General features: G+C 44.2%; 1 protein-coding gene across 3 annotated transcripts in view; it reads right to left on the reverse strand.

The window, feature by feature from the left end:
- Positions 1-15,406, reverse strand: part of POLD2 (DNA polymerase delta 2, accessory subunit) — a 34,536-nt gene extending 19,130 nt beyond the window's left edge. For all 3 annotated transcript variants that reach the window (XM_084803845.1, XM_084803847.1, XM_084803846.1), the window contains exons 1-3: positions 15,269-15,406; positions 11,918-12,174; positions 5,133-5,254 (exon numbers count right to left, since the gene is read on the reverse strand). In XM_084803845.1, the coding sequence (XP_084659971.1) occupies positions 5,133-5,254; positions 11,918-12,137 (342 nt within the window). In that variant the 5' untranslated portion in view covers positions 12,138-12,174; positions 15,269-15,406. The remainder of the gene's footprint in view (positions 1-5,132; positions 5,255-11,917; positions 12,175-15,268) is intronic.
- Between the last annotated feature and the right edge of the window lie 8,868 nt (positions 15,407-24,274).

Consider the following 24,274-nt stretch of genomic DNA (forward strand, 5'->3'; position numbering starts at 1 on the left):
ATGTTGACCGTAGTGCATGGGTAGGTTCATGTAACCGAAAGGTCCTGGCTACTACTTCTTCGCATGAAGTATTTCTCCCCCTACTCCCGGAGTAAGCTACAGCATTCAATCAGCTTTAGCAGAAGCTCCTGACAGTACCAATTACCAAAGACATACAAAATTCTACCTCCCCACCCCTGGTCTGAGAAACACAAGGATAAGCACAAACACACCCAGGCAGCAAACACCACAGTGCCACTGTACAGCCAACAAAAGGCTTTCCCCCATGGGAATACTCCTGCACTCAATGCAGAAAGCTATCCATGTGCTGGTCTCACAATTCTTCCCTATCAGCCACACATACTGGCAAGGAACCGCTGCAGGTTCATGTACCCAGTGCTTTATGACCATGAACTTTAGATGGGCTGAAATAATACTTTCAAGGCCTAAATAATTACCATGTGGACTTATTTTCTCAACTGCTGCAGCGTAGCGAGACCCACTATCTAAGTGCACATAAAAAAATCCAAGTGCACTTAAAAAAAGAGAATGCCAATAAAGACAAGTCATCCTATGACAAACAGCACAGACTTTCCGATGTGCCTCCCCCACCTCCCCAAAAAATGTGCAAACAATAATTCATAAGTTGTTTCCTTCTAACGGCTGTTGGCATTCAGGACTACAGCAAGTTAAGTTTTATAGAAATGTATCCAAAAGTGATGTTACTCATCTGGTCAGTGACTTCCTACAGCCAGTCTCTAGCGGTTCAACTCCAGCACACGTGTTTGTGATCATGACGTGCTCTTTGAATGGAGTTCATTATCGGGGCGAGTTAAACTTATTACTCAACAAGCATCCTTCCAAAGTTAGCCAAGACTCTGTTTCTTGCTAAAGAGTCGAGCTACACTGCCAGCAGAAGAAAGATGCTTCCAGATGGGGGATTCTTTTTTCTTTCCAGATGCCAGGCCTGCCGGTTCAAGCAGGAATGACTGCTGCAAGCCACACAGGGAAGGACTTGCACCCATTTCGACCCCTGATTGTCCAAATGACAAATAGGTGATTAGCAAGACCAGCGCAGATTGCAAAGTCCAAGGAAGGTACTTGTGCAAAATAGAAGAGAGATCATAGCACAGTAGCAGAGCACCTGTTTTGCATGCAGAAGGTCCCAGGTTTGATCCTTGGTATCTCCGGTTAAAAGGATCAGGTAGTGGGAAAGTTCTATGCCTAATCATCTAGAAAGGCGCAGCCGGACAGGGTAGACAACACTGGGTTGGATGGACATACTAGGATGGACCTGGTATGAAGCAGCTTCCTATGTAACCGAAAGGTCCTGGCTACTACTTCTTCGCATGAAGTATTTCTCCCCCTACTCCCGGAGTAAGCTACAGCATTCAATCAGCTTTTGCAGAAGCTCCTACCTGGATGATTTTTTTTTAAGTAGTTTTGCTCTTGTGCCTTTTAACAAGCAACCCAAGACTCAGAAATTTAAGTTTTTGTTTCCCCGCTCTTTACTCCTACAGCAGGAAAAGCTTCACAAACTTAATTTCTGTGCGCCTTGCAGGTGTTAAAAACCACAGAAGCAGCAATAGTGAAAGCGGCTAATCATAGAATAGTAGGGTTGGAAGGAAGTTGGCAAGACCAACTGTATCCTTATTTTTATTTTTACAAAAATCAGAAGGCTAAAGGGATTTTTCCCCATCTTCAATCAACTTTAAAAAAACCTAGGCTTGCAACAATGACTCTTCCCTTGTGGGCTTGGAAATCTAGCCCCAGCTGTTGAGATGCCAGTGGAGGAGGTTTTCCAGCAAAAGGTGTTCTTACCTTAATCCTGCATGGGGAATTTAAGAGAAGTGGACATTTAGCTGCTCTGTAATTTTTACTGTGCTCTAACTTAGCGGTCCCCAACTTTGTGACCTCCAGATGTGTTGGACAACAATTCCCATAATCCGCAGCAAGTACTTCCATTGGCTCTACTGGCTGTCGATTGTAGTCTAGCACATCTGGAGGACACCAGGTTGTAGAATGCTGTTCTAATTGCCCAGTGTTTGATATTAGGAAGTATCAAATGTATAGGTGTGGATTATGTCTCTTCTTCTTTTCTTTTCAAAGGAAGGGTGGAACATTTGAGCGTTTGCAGAACGTAACACAACTTGTGCTCAACATTGCCCAAACTTCCAATGGCTCTTTTAGCCATTCTACTAACATGTTTAAGTCTCTTTCCATGCTAGCATCATGTTAGAAAGGGACACTGCCGCTGGGAAAAGGCGCAAGGAGAAAGAGCTTCATTTTGTATAAAGAATTCTACACTGTCCTCCTGTTCTGTTCTTGGAAGAATAAATGTTCCTAGATAAAACAACCTTCACCAATATGGTGCCCTCCAGTTGTTTTGGCCTTCAAATCCCATCAGCCCCAGCCAGCAGAAGCAATGGCCAGGAATGCTAGATGTTGTCCAAAACATCTGGAGGGCATCAGGCTGGGGAAGGTTGACACAGAATCCTAAGAACTGGAAGGGGTCTTGTGCAAGAAATCCAGAGTTACAGCCTCTCATAGGACCACAGGAAGCTGCTTTACACTGAGTCAGACCGCTGGTGAATCTAGCCCAGCATTGTTGACACTGACTGGTAGCAGTGGCTCTCCGAGGTCGCAGGCAGGAGCATCTACCTGGAGATGCTGGGGATTGAACCTGGGACCTTCTGCATGCAAAGCAGGTGCTCTACCCCTAAGCTATGGCCCCCTCCCATGAGAATAGAGAGATGGCTGTCCAGCCTCTGCTTCAACACCTCCAGTGAGGGACAGCCCACAACCCTTCTAGGTTAGTTCCATTGTTGAACTGCTCTTACAATCAAGAGGTTTCTTCTAATGTTCATCCAAAATCTACCTTCCTGGAACTCAAGCCCATTAGACTTAATCCTACCCTCTGAAGCAGCAGAGGGCATGCCTTTGCCTTCTACGTGACAGCCCTTCATGTATTTAAAGGGTGCTATCATGCTCCCCCTCACTCTTCTCCATGCTAAACCAACCCAGATCCCTCAACCTATCCTTATGTCGTTGTCCTCCTCTGCACCCATTCATATTTGTCTATATCCACCTTTCTCAACCTGGTACCTTCCAAGGTGTGTTGGGCTACAACTCTCAGCCAGCTGGGGGATGCTAGGAGTTCTAGTCCAACACATCTGGAAGGCACCGCAATGAGGAAGGCTGATCTATCTCCTTGGTAAAGTGTGGTACTTAGAACCAGACATGACTAAGTTTGCCTAAATAGGTAGCCAAAACTTGTCAAGCTGCCTGTAGCAGTTTGTCAGTAAGGTTTAATCCCTTTTTAAATAATAAAAAGTCTGCAGGTTAACTTCCTTTGCATTCTATGGGGTTTGTTTTTACTTTTAAAAGGAAACAAAGATGTGAAGTTGAAGGCATAATTTAACTCCAATATTGATCTGAGCCAGTAAAAGAATGAATGATTTTAAAAACAACACAGAATCACATGCCAAGAATTCTCTTGAAATAAACATTTCAAGATGGCTCACTTGCTTCTGAAAGTCCAATGAATCTATGAGATCGTCTTAAGGAGTACGTTTTGTTTAGTTGCAACGAAGCAAAGGATCAAAGAAAAATGGAAGGCTTGATGATTACCAAGATAATCTGCTGTAAGACCAAGAAACCTAAAAGTAGAGAATCTCAGGCTGCAATCCTGCACACACTTACCTGGGAGTAAGTCCCATGAACTCAAAGGAGCCTACTTCTCAGTAGACTTGCATAGGACTGCAGTGACAGTTAAGGCAAGAAAGCATTTTAGTGAACACAAGTGTGAGATAATTCTACCACTGGGGGAAAAAAGCTTTTAGGAGAGGGAAACAATACAAGGCTGGATCCAAACTTGGAGCAGACCCACTGAAATCAATGGGACTTCAGTTAATCATGACTAACTGAAGTCCCACTGATTTCAATGGATCTGTTCCAAGTATGACTAAGTTTAGATGCAACCCACCATGTTTATCTTGCCGGATGTCCTTTTAAAGGGCAAAAGGGTAATCTGATCTGATTTGTATTGCCTGAAGATATATCAACTGTAGATCGTTTTCTGGGTGAAGAGTAAGCAGATGTTAAACCAAAAAGAATCAACTGAGGAGACTCCTGGCTGAGGCAGACATTCAGCTTTTCACTACGGTCCTGGATACTATGGTGTCAGCTGTGTTAAGCAACAAACTGTCCTCTATGGACCTCAAGGAGGGCCCGTAGCTTAGTGGTAGAGCACCTGTTTTGCATGCAGAAGGTCCCAGGTTCAATCCCCGGCATCTCTCCATTAAGAAGGATCTCAGGTTTATAACTCTAGTCTAATGTTTTCTTTATGCTTTATGTCCCGGTTCGCATGTAACAGCAATTCATGGGTTCTTTAACTCATAAATTGTCAGGGCTGCGCAAGAGCCTCCCCACAGCTCGCCACTTCCACTTTATATCTGCTTAGGGAAACAACCCATTTCTGGATTGTTGGTCGTGACATCCAAACCTGGCACCCTGGGCTGATGAGGGTTAAACAACCCAAAGTTTTAGTCCAACAAAGCATGGGTTAAAACTCTTTATTTAACCCTCAACAACACAGAGTGCCGGGTTCAGACGTCACGACTAATAACCCAGGACTGTTTCCCTAAGCGGATGCAAAGCAGAAGAGATGAGCGGGTGAGAGGCAGCACTCTCACCTATGTGCAGCTGCAACAACCCATTTGTCATTACGTGCAAACCAGGTCAATCTTTATCCATTTTGTTGTTCTTCTGATGCCTGTTTCTACCCTCAGCTGCTTTAAATCGATAGTTTCTTGTGCTGCTTTGGGTTTTTAATGTAGGTTTTATCTTTACTCTTATTGTATGTCACCCTGAGAGGTTTAAGCTATAGGGCAGCTTATAGGTTTTAGAAACAGATAACATAAATACATGTACACTTTTTGATATTCCTGCATGCAACGTTTGTATCTCTGCATACAACTTCTGCTTTCAATAAAATAAATAAAAAAGACCTCAGACAGTAGGCCTGGGAAAGACCCAGCTGCCAAATTAGAACAGACATTGCTGAGCTAGACACAGCAATGGCCAGACTCTATATAAGACAGCTCCATATGTTCTCATCCGACCTTCCAAACTTAACCACACTCTTCCGTTACCTCTTCGCTGATTTCCCGTAGGATGGAGGGCTGAAGCTGCATAGACTTGAAGAGCGTTCCCACCACACAGCATTTCTCTGCTATCTGCAGCTCACATAGTTTCTTCACTGTAATGTTGCTTCCTTCAAGAGAATGCTGACAGATTAGAAACGTGGAATCTTTCAGAGACTAAGGGTGCAACCCTGTGCATGTTTAGACAGAAAGAAATCCTATAACTCCCAGCATTCCCCAGCGGCTGGCTGGGGGATGCTGGGAGTTTGAAGGACATTTCCTTCTAAACATTCACAGGATTACACCTTTAGGGTGTTAATCAGGCTGCAACACAAGAAGGGGGAAAACACTAATATCTACCAGAGTGCCATCCTTCTCCTTTGTTTCTAGGCCCATACCACAGGATTTTAGTAATTCATTTAGGGTGCAATCCTATGCATTTTTATACAGAAAAAAGTCCTACAACTTCCAGCATGCCCCAGCCAGTCCTACGACTTTTTTCTGTCTAAACATACATAGGAGTGCACCCTTAAAAGATTTTTAAAGAACGCCCTGTCAACAAAATTATCAGGGCAGTGTATAATCAGGATATAAAAACAGCAGTATAAAATATAAAATTACAAGAAACCAGAGCAACATCATAAAAATTCAGCACAGAACTTCAGTCAAATCGATAAAAATACCTTAGAGGGAATAGATATTACCTGCTCAAAGCCTGGCAAAATAAAAATACATTTGTCTGGTGCCAAAAGGTAATCAGAATTGGCACCAGGCAAGCCAGGGAAGGGTATTCTGTAAGTGAGGTGCTATTCGTGACTGAAAAGGTCCTCTTTTTAGCCACCACTCACCTAACTTGTGGGCAATGGGGAAGAATACGGATGACGAACTCAGTTTACAATCTGAATTTTCCTTCAAACTGTAGCCCTGGCCCACAAATAGGGCATCTGTCTGCCTACCTTCCCTCCCATCAGTTCTCTTTTTGGGCCATGGGCACATTTGGCAATTTGAGAAACTGTCCTGGGCAACACCACAAAATGGCTGCCATGGGAGGTGTGGCAAAGGACAAAGAACCTGCCTGAAAAGACTGAGTACAAGGCGGGGGGGGAGGGTTCTGAGCCCCCAAATGCTAAACAACTCCTTTCAGCTCACAATTTTCAGCACCAACAGAAACCTATTTCATAGCAATCCCAAATGCTGGCAAGAAAATGTGTTAATTAAAAGCGGGAGGGGTAAGACACCTTGGCAGGCACCAAGAAAAGTGTCCAGGAATGCGTGGGTCCTTGCTCTAACCTGTCATCCAATAAATAATCCTCAAAATGACTTAATTTGGATACAGCTTCATCACATATGACATTCCTTCTGATCCCACTTGCATCCTGACATGGTAAAGTTGCATGGAAGCTCATCCTATGAACCTCCACACATACCCATTTGAATCAAAATCTCTTTGCTCAATCAAGTTTGATGTTGGACTCAAAACCACTGGCAGAAACTCCATTGCAATGTCATCTGCAGACCCAGCTACCCTAACTTTAAAATGCCTTGTTGAAAACAGCAAGACTTCATGGAAACTAGAACAGATGCTGCACTCTAGTGACTGCCAGTGAAAACGGCATCATACCCCATTTAAACTTAAAATGAATTTTTCAGTCCTTTGGTAGGCAAGAAAAACATAACTCCATCCGCTGACATTTTACCAAAGCACAGCCAATGTACTTTTTTAAAAGGATCCACACCGTAAGTTTTGCTTACACAAACAGATTTTAATGGGGAGCAGCTTATACAAGGTACAGAAGATACACTGCTCTTTCCTTGTTAAGAGCTGCTTCACAGCATTTCCAAAGAGGTGGATATGTTAGCCTTTTAACAGCCAACACAAAAGAGAGTTGTGGTACCTGAAAGATCGAAAGAGTTATTGTGGCATTATTAACATTTCTGGAATAGAGCATGGATGGGCCGACATCAAGCTTACAGGAACTACTTCGCTTTTTATTACAGCTCCAAGATCCACCCACCAGAGCCTGGTGCAAAAGACACACACTTCGGATGAAAGAATCCTGAGCCCAGGAATTTGTTTTGAATAACAGAACTGAATGGAGCTCACAGCGCTTCTGCACAAAAATCCAGGCCTGGCTACCCCAATGTTTTCTTCATTTCATTAGCATAATTTAGGCATGGGGGAGGTAATTTTGTTGCTGCTATTGCTAAAAAAAAACTGGGAATCAGAAATATGTGCTAATCTACTACAAATCACCCAGAGGTCTACCAGTAGATAGTGATTTATGTTCTGCCCACTCCTGGACTACACCACCGAATCAGGTCCATTATGACAGGCGCGTGCGTGCGTGCGAGAGTGTGTGAGAGAGAGAAACCATGCACATAAGCACCCGTACATAACCTGCTCACTAAGGATATTTTATTGATGTGATGCAGTGGATTCTAGACTACAAAAGCAGATGCCACAATAAGTCTGTATTCAAAATTGCCACGAGACCTCTTTTCTTTTCTTTTTTCTGGCACCATCTCCAAAGTCTCCCAAATTTGAATCTTGCTACCGAAGTCTGGATTATGTTCTCCTAATTCAAATTAGTTTTCAACATTCTGCTGTGTAGATCCTGCTGGATTCAGGGCAGGAATGGTGTGTGTGTTTTTACATTTTTCTTTATGGAACACCAATATCGAATTTAAGTTGACACTCAACATCATTGCTCTAAAATTCATTGATAGGTTTAAACTTTTTAAAAGCGTCCTTCTAAAGTCAACTTTTGGAAGCATTCAAGAAGCTAGATTCTGAACATCTTTAGTAACTTACGCACACACCTGGTTCAGCTCCACTCTTAAGTAAAGTAGTTGCAGAGACCACAGACCACGACTGTGGGATGGTTCGCACAAGGCTGCAGCAACAGAGCCAACATGCAGCAGTCATGCTGGTTCCCCCCCCCCCATGTTTCCCATTCAATACAGCTGCCTTTCATGTTTTGGACAAAACAATGGAATAGGGCCTATGCGCAGAGAATCCAACGCACATGGGGCTGATCTGTGCAATCACCCCTCAAAATTGGGAGGGTAAAGAAGGCACAGATCAGGCTACAGGCCCTATTACAATGTTACGTTCAATACACAGATGTAGGTGAGGCAACACATGAAGTAGGCCGCTCATGATCCCGTTCCCCGGCTGCTCGTGGGCTCGACACAGTCGGAGCCTTGTGTGATCTGCCCCTGAAAGATCCACTAGTTAACAAGCAAGAGCACATCCCTCTGCTATTAGTGTTCGAATTATGTAGTTCATGCCAGGAAATTCAGACCTTCACTCATGCCTTTATCACAGGGGTGTGGGACCTTTCTCAGCCCGAGGGCCAAATTCCATTTCGGAGACGCTCTTGGGGGCCAGACTCCATTGGTAGGCGGGGCTGAAAGCAAAATGGGGCGGGGCTGGAGGCTAAGGGGGAGGGGCCAAACTACTGGCATATTTGAGCTTAAAGCTCTTACTGCCATCATCTAAGCCTTAGGAGAGGCATTTCAATCATTCAGAATGGGGTGCAAACCCATGCCAAAGCCGGGAAACCACCAAAAGACCGGCAGTCGGGGGACAGTGGCGCGGCCATCCAGAGAATCCCAGGGGGCTGGATTAGGACTCTAAATGGGCTGGATTTGGCCCACAAGCCTGAGGTTCTGCACCTCTGCATTGTCATTAATGGACTTCTGATCACCACTGGACTGGGCTGTTTCTCCAAGACAAGGGCAGGAATTGGCTCACTTGCACAAATCTGCTAGTAATTTTTAGGACTTCACATGATCTCCAAGTTGCAATGTGATCTGTTGTATGGGTGGGAGTTAGTGAGTGGATACTGCCTATTAAAAAGAGATGCTAGAGAGTCACCAATTTTTTACTATTTCTTTAGCAGATGAATTAGGGCATCCAGCACACCTTACTCCCTGACTACAACTCATCTCATGGAAATGCATCTTTCAGCACTCTTAGCAAATCTTTACAAGCTGCTGCTTGGCAACATCGCCCGTTTTTCCGACATAGCTGGAGTTCTAGACATTACAATCCCTTGGCTAGAGTAAGCTATTTATCCTGACAAGAAGAAAGTAATAATTCAGGGATGAGATTCACGGTCTGAGCCAGGGCTCAGGGACATTAAGGTATGAGGATTGTAGCCCATTAACAGCCTGATCCCAACATGTTTACTCAAAAATTAGTTTGTTCCTGGTTAAGTATTCTTAGGATTATAACTGTAGCCTTATTTAGAGATGTGAAGGCCTAAAAAAAAAGCTCCAGGGAGAATGGAGACAAAAAACAGGGAAAAAATTAAAGAACAGCTTTTTCACATTTTTCCAGGGATGTTGGGAAAATTTAAGGGAAAACCAGTTTCCCCCCATTTTTTTCTGCTTTTTATCCAAATGTTTTTCCATATTTTCCCACCTCTGGTCTCATTTAAGTAAATGACACTAAAATCAGCTTAAATCCAGGTAAGGTGCTTTAATTGTGTTGCTAATCAGGTTGAAAAGGGTCTGTAGTAAGCACCACATTCTCCACATTTATTTGTATTTTAAAATTTATTTCTGGGAGTTCTTCCATACCCAAGAGAAGATGCAACCACCCATAACATTCCTTCTAAACAAAACCCATCTGTTTCCTTTTACATACATTTTACTGGGAGACAAAACAGTCCTTCCGTCAGTTATATTGATTTCTATCTAAAACAATCTGCGCTACTCAAATATGTTAGTCCCAAGTAAAGCTCCAGCTCAATTAGGCAGAGCTATGCTGTGCACAAAGGCTAGCAGTAGGGGAGGAAACATAGCTCAGTGGCAGATTACAAGCTTTGCACGAAGGAGAGGTCCCAAGTTTAACCCTGGATCACCAATTAAAAGGTTCAGGTATAAGGTGATGGGAAAGACATTTGTCCAAGACCACCAGTCAGAGTAGACAACATTTGGCCCGGACCTTAAGTTCATCATCAGCGGCCCTTCTCCGTGAGCCCCTGCCAAAGGAAGTGAGGCGGGTGGCTACTAGGAGGAGGGCTTTTTCTGCTGTGGCACCCCAGCTCTGGAATGAGCTCCCTAGTGAGGTTCGCCTGGCGCGTACATTGTATTCCTTTCAGCGTCAGGTGAAGACCTTTTTATTTTCCCAGGCATTTTAGCTTTCTAAATTTTTATCTTTGCTGTTTTAAATCTGTATTTTAAACTCCTGCACTGCTGCTAGGTTTTATTGTGGTTGTATTGTTATATTGTGGTTTTAATGTTCTATATATTTTAAATTGTTTTATTGTGTGTTGTTTGGTTTTAATTTTTGTGAACCGCCCAGAGAGCTTCGGCTATTGGGAGGTATAGAAATAAATAAATAAATAAATTGTGGGGACAAAGACTTTACAACCGACAGACTGTATGGTTTTTATTTTAGCAAATTTATACCCTGCCTTTCCATCCAGACACCCAAGTCAGCTAACCAAAAAAATTAAAAACAGCATTATGATACAAGCCTGACACCCCAGTGTATGTCTCTTTAAAACTACAAGCACATGCTACCTCCAGTATCAGAGGCGGTATGCCTATGTGCCCCAGTTGCTGGGGAACATGGGCAGAAGGGTGCTGTTGCACTCACGCCCTGCTTGTGGGTTCCCTGTGGGCAGCTGGTTGGCCACTGTGTGAACAGAATGTTGGACTAGATGGACCCTTGGTCTGATCCAGCAAGGCTCTTCTTCTCTTATCTTAGCATCAGTTAGCAGCCATGGCTCCATAAAGAAGACCACACATCTTCCCCATGGCTTCCAGACCCACAAAACAGGAAGACCTTTGATGTAGTAAGTCTGCCAGAGATAGCCGGAGCAATCTCCATTTTTAATCGACACATTTCTAGCCCCATCTCCTAGCCCAAAAGAGGGTCTTCTTGACTACATGAAACTTATATGACTGCTGACACATGTTGGGTGACCACCCTGACAAATCATCATAAAAATGGATGAATATCCCTTCATTCGCGATCCTCTGACCATCCAAAGATGATGTGGGTTGGATCTACAAAGGTGACCACTCACTATATTTTTCTCCAAGGATTTAGAGTAGGTTAGCAAGCTCTTTAATGTTTGTTTTACTTTCAAGCACTTATCTGCTTTCCCCGTTATTACATCTTTTAAATAAAATTCTTCCTTCCAATGTGACCCTGAACTTTGGAGTGAGTTTTGTAATAAACCCAATGGAATGGGTATGGAGATATGCTACTACTTCTGCCTAAGGGGAGAAATGAAAAGCCAGCTGCTTTTGCCCACTGTAATGGTTGCTATCTCTCCAAGGCAGGGGCCGATGGTTGCAGAAGCCTAGCCAGGTAGAAAGGGGCACAACTGGCCCACCTCACAAAGCAGCTGTGGTATGGTTTCATTATAAGCACCAATCAAAAATAAAGGCAGACTGAGCAGCAGATTTAAGCCACAACATTAACCAGAAAGATTGACAAACACTTGCCGGAATAGATGAGTTTTAAGATGCAGTGAAGGAGCATTAAGCAAGATCGGTCCAACCCCCCCCCCCCCCCCCAGATACTTCTCCAACCTTTTGCAAGACTCTTTCCCCACATCGTTCCAGGAGGAGATTCCACTACCCCCCATTATTGTGACAAAACTTTTTTTTAATTATTGCACGTTTAGTGTGCAACTGTTATACCACTTACTCCAGCACAGTGCCACTGATCTTCACATGACTTTCACTCCAAGCAGCTGAAAATGGCCATTCCCAAAGTCAAAAGGTGTCAACAGCACAACAGGAGGATGTAATTTTGATGACAAACTTACCCCATTTGCGTCGGGCTCTCTCCACCAATAATGGTCTCATCTGGATGAGGCGTGTGGCATAGATGTGGGCATATTGCCGGTTGAAAGTCCGCTCCCCCAGCCTGAAATTCTGGGAGCAGTTTGTGTATGTGGAGACGGGCACACGGGCAAAGGTAGAGGCCACTGCAGACGGGGAGGCCAAGAGGCTGTGGGCAGATTGGACAGTCTGCTCCGAAAACATGGCCAGTAGAAGGGCAACAGGCCTAGGCGCAAGGTTTCTGCAGGAGACAAGGAAACAGTGTGGGCGAATCGTTAGCAAACTGCTCTGCAGAGCTTGAAATGTAGACTTGAATTCCAGGAAGTGCTTCTTCAGACAGCACAAAGTTGAAGCATGGAATTCACTACCACAAGATGCTGTGATGGTCATCAACTTAAATGGTTTTTAAAAGGAATAAGATAAATTTATGGAGGAAAAGGCTATCAATAGCTACAAGTCATAATGGCTATATCATACCTCCAGGACCAGAGGCAGCATGTCTCTGAATACCACTTGTTGGGGAACAAGAGGGCTACGGCCTGCTTCTTGGAGGGACCTGGTTGACCACTATGGGAAACAGGATGCTGAATTAGATGGGCTTTTGGTCTAGTCCAGCAGGGCTGCTCTTAGAGTGGGATGAACATGATGTAAGATCAGTCCTGCAGGATCAGATCAAAGGCCTATCTAGCCCAGTAACCTGTTTCCCACAGTGAGAAAGCAGATGCTCCTGGGAAACCCACAAGCAAGACATGAGGGTGATAGCTTTAAAAAGCTATTGAAGCTAGAGGTCACTGCCACATCTTGTGGAACCGAATAAGGAGTTCTGGGCACCATTCATGCAGTTCTCCCAAATTCCCCTTCCGAATAAACCCCTTCAGGTTAGGTGGAGAGGCTGATTTACCCAAGGCCACTTAGGGAGCAATCCTGCAGCCCCTAGACGTTGTCTGAGAGGCCGTAGGACACTGGGGATTCCCCCCTCCGAGGTTGGAGGCAGAACTCCAACCTCAGACGGGGGAGCTGGAGATCCGATCCACCTCCCCCTCGCAGCCAGTGCAGAAAAAACACACCAGCTGCCCTCCAAGGCCGGAAAATCAACCTTGAAGATGGAGTAAAGGGGGTGTTTCAGTGGCCAGGGAGAGGACGAGGCTGGAGAGGCCAGGATATGAGCTATCCTGAGGCCTGGCCAGCATCCTTCGCTCCCCCTCTGAAGCACCATCGCTAGACTGGCAAAAAGGCCTGTCTAGCAAAAAATGCAGGGTGGGAGGATAGGGAGGTGAAGATCACCTCCGCAGCTCCTCCCAACCTGCAATGGATGATTGGAAGCCTCTGAGTTCAGGGGCTTCTGATCATCGAGGATGTAATCAATAGGATTGCACCCTTAGTGAACTTTGTGAGTCAGCGGGGATTTGAACCCAAGTTTCCCATATCCAGAACACTCTACTCATCAAAGCACACTATATTTCACAGGCATGCATTGATATCATTACCAAAGGAAATGAATGAATATCATGATGCATGAACTAGTCCATTGTCTTAAAGCAGTGCTATTCAGCCAGTGGTACTTGTGCCTTCAGACACAGAGTGAATTAGCTAGCTAGCTTCTTGGCATCATCTTTTGTAGATAAGACAAAAAAATAGATTGCATATAGAAGTATCTTTCATAAATACTTCAGAGTTAGGCAGAATGTAGGCTTGCAGGATCTACTTTATTTTTTTCATTAGAACCCCAAGATCCACCAACCAGAGCCTGGTGAAAAATAGTGGCTCAGGATGGCAGACTAAAAATTAAGGACAGGGCCTCTGACCACATGCTCAGCCCAGGATAAAAGTCTTCTCCTGGTCCCCGCACTCACCCTAAACTTCCTTTGTTTCAGCAGCCTAATTTAGGGTGGGGGCCCTTTAGTTGTTGCTATTGTTAAATACCTGAGAGTGAGAAACACTTGCTGATCTACTGCAAATCACCCAGAGATCTACAAGTAGATCCTGATCTACCCTCTGCTTGCCCCCGCTTTACTTCATCAGATGCATGAAGCAGGCAGAGAAGGAGGTACGTGTAGGTGCACGGTATATACATATGGTGAGCTAGTGTGGTGTAGTGGTTAAAGCACCGGACTAGGACTCAGGAGACCCAGGCTCAAATCCTCACATAGCCACAAAGCTATGGGGGACCTTGGGCCAGTCACTTCTCTCAGCCTACCTTACTGGGTTGTCGTCAGAATAAAGTGTGTGCACTGCCTTGAGCTTTCTGGAGGAAGGGATGGATAAAAAACATACTAAGTAAATATACGCACTTGAGGCTAGCCTGGTAAGGATTTTCCACCAGAAGGGCACCAGTGTCAATTTAGGCACAGACACCTCATCCATGTATAAACCCACCAAGAGAAACTACAATATACGAATTTGCCTTATAATGAGTCAGAATATGCTGGGGATTGAATCTGAGACTTTATACACGTACTTCACCACTGAGGTTTGCAGTTCATATCCCTTTATGCTGATGTTATGCAAAGACTTCTGCCCATCGTGGAGAGCTCCTGCATAACAGCACAGGTGTTTCCCTGTCCACTAGCACTGCCAACTACCTCCGGTTATTTTAATGAGATTATAGTTGTTTTCTCACCGCTTTATTGTTCTAAGGACCCCTTTGATTTATTCCATCATTTTTTAAAATCGTGTAAACGGCTTTGGGATTAAAATAAATAAATAAATAAATAAATAAATAAAAGCAGTATAGAACTTATCTGAAATAAACTGCTGCACAGACAGGAAAACAATCACACAGGTAAAGCTTTGCTCATCAGTTCATGCTCCTGCTAGACAAGGCCTACACCTGCAAGATTTCAGCCTCTCACACACAGCTCCTGTCACACACAGTCGGCAGGGAAGGCAGAAAGCATGGTACAGGGGAACCTTTGCTTCATGTCTATGTCACACAAGGCTTCATTTGCAAGACTTCTGCCTGTCGTGCGGCACTCCTGCATGACAGGCCGAAACCACCCGGCCTTGGTTCGCTTCATGTCCACGTCCCACCTGTGTGACTTCTACCTGCCCGTGTTCCACTTGCAGGATTTCTGCCTGTCGTGCAACTACTGTGACACAGGGGCAGTAAAGCAGGCATTAAAAGCGCAGGAAGCCTGCCAGATTTTATTCCATTAAAGGAGGGCAACCGTAAGATGATCCAGCAGTGCCCTCGGGGCCAGGGGCCAAAACCCACCCAGCACCGCTACAGCACAGCACAGCACAGCTTCCCGGCCACCTTTCCAGGACCCCACCGGGAAGAAAGCAAACCTTTCTGTGCACATGTTAGCGCCCAGCGGTGCATTCGACCCGCTCACCTCTCCCGCGGGGGGCGAAGGAAAGAGCAAGCGCCGCATCTCCCGCCTCCGCGGGGAAGGGAAGCCCCAGCAGAGCCGGCCGGGGAGGAAGAGCACGCGCCGAACGCGAGCCCGCGAAAGGGCACGCGCCCGCGGAGCGCCGGCAGGAAGTGACGCACGGAGTGGCCCCTTAGAGTTACGGAAAAGGGATAGACTGGCAACCCCGCCCTTCGGAACAGCACTTCCTGGTTACTCTTGGCCGGTGGAGGCTGGTGGCTCCGTTTTCTGTGGGGCTATAATCAAAGCTGTGGTTTCCCCAGTAGCAATGTATGGCTGTGAGAGCTGGACTGTAAGGAAGGCTGAGCGCCGAAGGATCGATGCTTTCGAACTGTGGTGCTGGAGAAGACTCTTACGAGTCCCCTGGACTGCAAGGAGGTCCAATCTGTCCATCCTAAAGGAAATCAACCCTGAGTGCTCATTGGAAGGACAGATACTGAAGCTGAAGCTCAAATATTTTGGCCACCTAATGTGAAGAGAAAACTCTCTGGAAAAGACCCTGATGCTGGGAAAGACTGAAGGCAAAAGGAGAAGGGGACGGCAGAGGATGAGATGGCTAGATGGCATCACCGATGCAATGAATATGGACTTGAGCACGCTCCGGGAGAGAGCGCAGGACAGGAAGGCCTGGCGTGCTGTGGTCCATGGGGTCACGAAGAGTCGGACACGACTGAACGACTGAACAACAAAGTTCTGCTATACAAACGGTGACCCATACAACCCCATTAAGGCACAGGAAAAGCTAACAAATGGGCATAGAGCCTCCATCAATCAAGATTGGGTGATAAACAAACAAAAACCCCGCTCTCCTTTTCTCCAGTCCAGTAGTGTCATTTACATGTAAGAACAAGATCAAGACCTTGGTTGCTAATTCCTGCTGTTCCAGGGACTCGAATGAAATTGTTCTGTCGGACTGAAATAATGAGACCGTCTCTCTTCTTACTTTAAGAGAGTGATGTGAAACCAGCTTGACTGCTCATTGGAAGGACAGAGACTGAAGCTGAAGCTCCAATATTTTGGCCACCTAATGCGAAGAGAAAACTCCCTGGAAAAGACCCTGATGCTGGGAAAGATTGAAGGCAAAAGGAGAAGGGGACAGAGGATGAGATGGCTAGATAGCATCACCGAGGCAATGAATATGGACTTGAGCATGCTCCGGGAGAGAGCGGAGTACAGGAGGGCCTGGCGTGCTGTGGTCCATGGAGTCACGAAGAGTCGGACGCGACTGAACGACTGAACAACAACAAATAATCCGCTCTGAGTTTCAGTCAGGACCAGTCAGAACTCTGAAGGAGCTATCCAAGGTGCTGAGCCCTATCCCCAGAATGAGTTCGGTACCTTGGCTAGCTCCATTAGAGCTTTGACTGGTTCTGACTGAAACCCCGAGCGGATCCATGGCCCCGCTGACATAGGAGTCAGCAGCCTCCGCTGCTTCCGACGGCATCCCCCCCGCCCCCCGCAGTTAGCGGAGTGAAAATGGCAAATGCCCGCAGGAGGCAACAGAGAATCTCAGGGTTTTTATTGAAATAGCTGGGGTGGGGGTAGTGCGTCCTCCTGACACACACCCCAAAATAGAAGCGCAGGGCCGTATCCAATGTTAGTCCTGCTTAGAGTAGACCCATTGACATGCATGGCTCCCGCATTAGTCATGATTGACTTGAGATCCATGTATTTCGATGGGTCTACTCTGAGAAGGACTAACACTGAATACTACCCAAAGATAAGACTTCATGCTCTTCCAAATTTAGGTCTTATTGTGTGGGGGAAATATTTCGCTACTGTTCTTAAATGTGTTTTTAAAACCCCTATCAGTATAAATGCAGGTACAGACCAAAGTTATATTATGCTCCTATTGGCTTGGGTGAGCAGTAGGGTTAAGAACGTAAGAAGAGCCATGCCAGCTGGGCCAGACCAAGGGTCCATCTAGAGCAGCACTCTGTTCACACAGTGGCCAACCAGCTGTTGATTGGGAACCCACAAGCAGGGCATGAGTGCAAACAGCACCCTCCCACCCATGTTCCCCAGCAACTGGTGTACATAGGCTCACTGCCTCTGGTACTGGAGGTAGCACATAGCCATCAGGACTAGTAGCCGTTGATAGCCTTCTCCTCCAGGAATTTGTCCAACCCCCTTTTAAAGCCATCCAAATTGGTGGCCATCACTACATCCCCTGGTAGCAAATTCCATAGTTTAACAATGCGCTGTGTGAAGAAGGATTTCCTTTAATCTGTCCTGAATCTCCCACCAATCAGCTTCATGGGATGACCCCAGGTTCTAGTATTTTGAGAGAGGGAGAAAAATGTCTCCCTATCCACATTCTCCACACCATGCATAATTTTAAAGCTGTGGCTAAGAAAGAGAGGTGAACAACAGCCCTGCAATGTAGTCCAGTAGTGCTATTATTCCTCACATTGCATTTTGAAGTTGAGTGACATTGTTCTACATTCTACAGCAACCTTGTAATGTAGTTCAGCGTTATTAACCCCACATTGCAAGTTTGGTGGGGTTGAGGCAGAGAGACTGTGAATACTTTACAACAATCCTGCAGTGTAGCCCAGTGTTTTTATGTACTTCGGAACACATTGCTTTGTTCCTGTTTTCCAAGGATAGTCACTACTTTCTGGAACCTGTCACTGGTAAATCAGTGTTCACTTTCTCTATTTTGTCCCTTTAGAGATGCCTTGTTCAAACTTTGTTAGTGTTGCTAGAAATGCTGGAGGATATGAACATGTGCTTGGCTACAACATCCAGTGAGGGTTGTTAAATAGTGCATAATGCTGCTGTGGAAGTTATACACACATTACAGACACACAACTGGTCACTTTCTGCTGGTGGCTGTTTTGGATTTCCAGGAAAAGATATCTCCTAGGAAAAAATGCTTAACAAATACCTCAAAAAATTTTAGTCTCTCAAATTTAGTCCAGTTGTCACACTGTTTGTGCTACATGTAAATAGTGTCTATACGGGATACGCTGAAGAATAAAAACCAAATATAAATTCTAACCATTGAGGATGTTGCATTGTCTTTATAGACTGATTTTCAGTTTGCATTGGGAAATTTTCAGATGCCCTAGAGAGTAATTTAATTAAGCATGTTTATTTTACTTGTATTTAGTAAACAACAAAGCTAAAAAAAGTATGCTATATTATTTTTTTGTCCCAATGCACCACAAGCATTTGTCCTGAAATATCCGAGGAAAAAAATTAAAGCACATGGAGAGAGCAATCCTATAGGGATAGATGGCTGCCTCTGAACTCGGAGGCAACTGCCTATCCAATGCAGGGTGGGAGGAGCGTGGAGGAGCTGACTAGCCGCAGGACCGCAGAGCATGGGGTGGGGAGGCCGGATGACACATAGGAAGTGTCGTATCAGCACTTCCGAACTCCCCGCCCCCAGGAACTCCCTGTTTCCCCCACTCCGCCTTGCTCTTACGAGTGCGAAGCAGGGAGCTGATCCGTGCTGCCTATGAGGGAACTGACCGATCCTATGGCTGTCTAGCCGCTGTCTAGCGGCCATAGGATTGCAGCCTTAATGGAATTTGCATGTTATATTATGTAGAAATTTTTATTTGAGTACTGTAAAAAAAAGAAAGACAATAGTATGTACTTCCTTTACATGGTTTAAATGTAAGGGTAAAAAACGAAGGTACTGTAAAACTTACAGTAAAAAACTGTAGAAGCACGAATAAATTTTAGCAACCCTAAGAACAATGCATCATATGTTTCTAACAACTAATCTATTTCAACAGAGTTCAGCTCTCTTCCACTGTGGTTGTTGGGGCACCTTCAGTTTCTCTGTCACTACTTATTAGTTCCATTTCACACTGAGACATATGTGTATTTCAGTGACACATGCATATTCTCTCACATACGTGCTAGGGATAATCACCTGAAAAACATTACTTACAGCTTTGAAACCACCAAGCTTGCCTCATATTGAATTTGCAATTCATATTCTCTAATGAACTTAGAAAATGGAAAATTTTCTGCTGAAAAATAAAGCACTGAAATGTTTTCCAGCCAACATCACTGAATAATCGGTAACCTCATTCAGGGGATTAATCCAGTCAATTTATCTTGCCTCAAAGATAAGATGCAAACATCTCTAATTCGATCACCCATCTGCAAAACAAGACTTGCTAAGTACAACATACTGCATCTGGTATTAATTAATACTTGCTCAGGGCCTAGTACAGACTACAATTATGAGCTATTAAAAATTTGAATCACTTCTGTTTATCAGTGTGATTTTTCAAATAGATGAATAGCCTTTTCAACATTTGTAATTCTAAAATATGATGAAAGTCCCACATTTGTTAAGGATAGATATGTTTAAAATGCTCTCTTAGAAATAAAAGGAACATTGATATTAGAACAAGCTTGAGGGCTTTAAAAATCCTTTGGGACAATATGTCTGCCATCATCTCTGTGTTGAAAGCCTATCTTGCTCAAGGCAGTAAATATTTGTCCCAATCCATAACTGTTGAAGGAGGCAATACATTATTTTGGAAAGGTAAGAAGAATGTGGGGCATAATTTTTAGCCCAAAATTTGATGCATAAGGTTTTTCCTAACATCCACCAGTTTACAGATTCTTTTATACAGAAACTTCAGCCTTCTCCACACCAGACTTTTTATCCCACAACTTTGCCTGCTTCTGCTTCCAGATTCTTCGTGGGATTAAGATCGGCTCCTTCACATGCACTTCCTGGGTTTTTTATTTCTGGGGATTGCCTTTATCTACAAGTTCTATATGTTCCATTATACAGCCACAAGATAGTGCTGCTGTTATAGCACAACTCCCTCTTTACAAGGACAAATTCACACTGGTTTTTTAAAAAAATAGCTCATTATCTCAATTTCAAATAAAGCCACAGAAATGGTTGGAAAACACAGGAGAGGCACTGGAAGTTGACGATGTCATGTAAAGGACCCACAAACTTCCGTGAGTGGCCAGTCTCAATTGCAGGATAAAAGCCATGTATAGAGAAGCCCTTTGTCTCTTTTTTTCCAATGGAGATACTGTCTGAGTAAAGCATTCTACCTAAACTATTTTTAGCAAGTGTGTAAATGTTGAGGTTTTTCACCTATACATATTTAGAAGTGAAATTGACTTCCAAGAGCATGAATTATTACCTTGATGGACCAGACCAAGGTCCATGTAATCCAGCCTTTAGGAAGCTCACAAGAAGGGCATGTCGGAGACAGCCATGCCCTATTGCTCCCAGGATTAGGTAATCAGAATAGTGCTGCCTCTGGACCAGTAGGCTCCCTTTAGCTGTCATGCTTTAAAGCTAAATGCTAGACTTATTCTCTAGATAAATGCACAACCTCGGTTCTCTCTATTTCAGATGTCCAGGACTGAGTGCCATTAATTATATAGTCAAAACTGCACAATTGACAAACAAGAAGGGAGGTATTTGCTTGCTTGGGGGAATATCAAGGTTTACAGAAAATTTATATATATTTTAAAGCACCTTAATAGGAGGAGAGACTAAGCATGATGCTCAGTGGCTATGGAATGGGCTGTTAGGGTGTGTGTAGGGGGAGATAAATGGAAAACCAGAGGTTTTGAGCAATGTCATTCTCAATGGATGTGATAGCAGATCTTCCAACAACAAGAAGATAGCAGATCTTCCAACAGAAAGAAACTCAGCCAGAAGGGATTTGGAATTTGGAGGAGGTACTCAGGAGGAGCACAACCCAATCCCTATTCCCTTATCCCCATGAAAGAAAAAAAGGAAGCACATCTATCATTCTGCTTGATCCCAGAGCAAGGAGGAACAGCAGGAGAGGATTCTCAGATGTAGTCCATGCATGCAATAATTCTCACATGTGGCCCCCAGGTTTGTACACATATGCATGGGTCCTTATAGGGGACAGCAGAAGGGCCCCCAACATCACACCTGTGCCAGGCCCCCATAAACCCTGCAAATCTGACCATTGGGAGGCAGGAGGGCACCAAAGGCACTTCTCACCCACGGTGCTATTTATCTGAGGGCCCGCCCTGGGAAGATGATTCACCCTGTGATAATTTTAGCTGCACTTTTTGAACTCCAAAATCTTGTTTGAGACAGGAATAATCAGAAGTGTATATGGTATTCAAAGTGTGTTTGCACCATAATGGCAAGATACTTGCTACTATTTTCACTCCTTTTCCTAATAATTCCTAACACTGAATCTTCCCTTTCTGCTTACTTTATCTGCCCTCTAGTTTTTGTTTTTAAAATTATTATTTTCCTTCAGTACTCCTTTGACTCTTAGCTTTCAGGCAGAGACTTATGTGTTGTTGCTTTTAAATGTCTGTGAAGAAGCACGTGGCTTATTTTTTGTAAATACTAAGTATAAGGGTCAATAAGTGCAAAGACAACAGGCATCCAATCCCAACTCAGATACTTTTTCCACAGATCCTGACAAGGGAGCCCAACCTAAAAGTGTTTATTTAGTCCATAGACTTTTCCACATATTAGCACATAAAACAGTATACAGAGCTAAATTAAGATATGTAAAATAAAACAGAGTATAATTAAAACTTTTCGTTATAAATAGTGCCCATGCCAGAGCCTAACTCAGAAAAATGACAAAACTAGTCATTTTAAGATTTATTAAGATTTAAATAAAGCATTTTGAAAAAGACAAAATATGAGCAGTGATTTATGAGGGGCTGAATACAGAAAATGGGGACAGCTGGAGCATATGCAGTATAACAGGGTGGTTTGGAAAGAGAAACATCAGCAAAATCCATGAGAGAAAGCTTTTCATAAAGTTTTCTGGCATGGGTCACACAAGCCATGCTGGAAAGCACTGGTAGGGGGGAGAAGCAATGTAAAACTTGGCAAGACAGCACTTTTGATTTAAATGGGAGTTAAGTATTTTACCATGTTCTGTACTGCAAGGCAAGAAAAAAAAATTTTTTTGAAGAAGCCTATTTTTACATTTCACATTTTTACATTTGAAGCCAACGACTCTGAGTCTGGAGGTATTATATAGCCATCAGGACCAGAGATGTGAAAGCCTGGGAGAAAAACCCAGAAAAATTCAGAAAAAAACCATTTCCCCCATTTTTCTCTGAGGACCATTTTTGTTTTGTTTTTTTCTGAAAAATTGGAATAATTCAACAGCTTTGTATTATGAAATATTTTCTTTTAGCATTTAGGACAAAGTATTCATTTACTGTTACCCAATCTTTACTCTCCCCAAAATGATTCTAAAAACTATGTAATAAGAAAATGTAACTATGTAATAAGATGTAAAATGTCTGGAAATAATGAAGCCATGGGGAATATATACACACACACACACACACAGAGTCAGGGCCAGAAATACTAGAACAAGGGTAACTGTTTTGGCAGTTGGCCTCTGTACAACACAACATTGAAGTTGAAAGGAAACACATACAGATTGGAGTGAAGTCAGCACTTCCAACTGCAATTCAAGGGGCTTGACAAAAGTGGGGCACTAACCATTCAGGAAGTACAGCCAGTGGCATACACACACACCCATCGTTGGTGGCTCATAAGTAATGGAACAAATGGATGACAAGCAGCTGCATGGCCAAGTGTGGCCTGTTTCCTGGGTACCCCATGACCAATCAAGCAGATAAAAGGCCTGGAGGTGGTTCTGAGTGTTACATTTGCATTTGGTAGCTGTTCACTGGAACTCCCAACATGAGGTCCAAAGAGGTGCCCATGAGAGTGAAGGAGGCCATCATTAGGCTGAGGAAACAACATAAACCCATCAGAGAGATAGCAAAAACAGTGGGAGTGGCCAATACAACAGTTTGGAACATCCTGAAAAAGAAGGAATTAACTGGCAAGCTCAGCAACAGCAAAAGGCCTGGAAGACCATGGAAGACAACTAAAGGGGATGACCGCAGAATTCTGCTCATGGTGAGGAGGAACCCTTTCACGACATCTAGCCCAGTCAAGAATGCTCTTGCGGAGGTAGGCATATCATTGTCAACATCTACAGTCAAGAGACGGCTTTATGAATGTAAATGCAGAGGCTTCACAACAAGGTGCAAACCACTGGTAACGCTCAAGAACAGACAGGCCAAATTAGCCTTTTCCAGCAAACACCTAAAAAAGCCTGCCCAGTTCTGGAATAAGATTCTTTGGACTGATGAAACCAAGATTAACTTGTACCAGAATGATGGGAAGAGAAAAGTATGGAGAAGGAAAGCAACAGCTCATGATCCAAAGCATACCACATCATCTGTCAAACATGGTGGAGGCAGTGTTATGGCATGGGCATGTATGGTTGCCAATGGAACTGGGTCACTGGTGTTTATTCATGACCTGACTGCCGGTAAAAGCAGCAGAATACATTCTGAAGTGTATAGGGCTATACTTTCTGCTCAGATTCAGCCGAACGCTGCCAAACTGATAGGACGCCGCTTCATATTGCAGATGGATAATGACCCAAAACATACAGCAAAAGCTACCCAAGAGTTTCTGAAGGCAAAGAAGTGGGATATTCTGCAATGGCCAAGTCTGTCACCTGATCTCCACCCAATAGAGCATGCTTTTCACTTACTGAAGACAGGACTGAAGGCAGAAAGACCCACAAACAAGCAGCAGCTGAGGGCAGCTGCAGCAAAGGCCTGGCAAAGCATCTCGAGGGAGGAAACTCAGCATTTGGTCATGTCCATGGGTTCCAGACTTCAGGCAGTCATTGACTGCAAAGGATTTTCATCCAGGTATTAAAGGCGATCCTTAAGTTTGAAATGATGTTGGTTTGTTCCATTACTTATGAGCCACCAACGATGGGTGTGTGTGCATGCCACTGGCTGTCCTTCCTGAATGGTTAGTGCCCCGCTTTTGTCAAACCCCTTGAATTACAGCTGAAAGTCCTGACTTCGCTCCCACCTGGGTGTGTTTCCTTTCAACTTCAATGTTGTGGTGTACAGAGGCCAACTGCCCAAACAGTTATCCTTGTTCCTGTCAGGGTGGAAACTGAGCCCATAGAGCCC

Source organism: Heloderma suspectum, chromosome 6, assembly GCF_057233095.1.
Source record: "Heloderma suspectum isolate Gila_16-S chromosome 6, 16-S_ref, whole genome shotgun sequence".
In the NCBI taxonomy this organism is placed as follows: Eukaryota; Metazoa; Chordata; class Lepidosauria; order Squamata; family Helodermatidae; genus Heloderma; species Heloderma suspectum.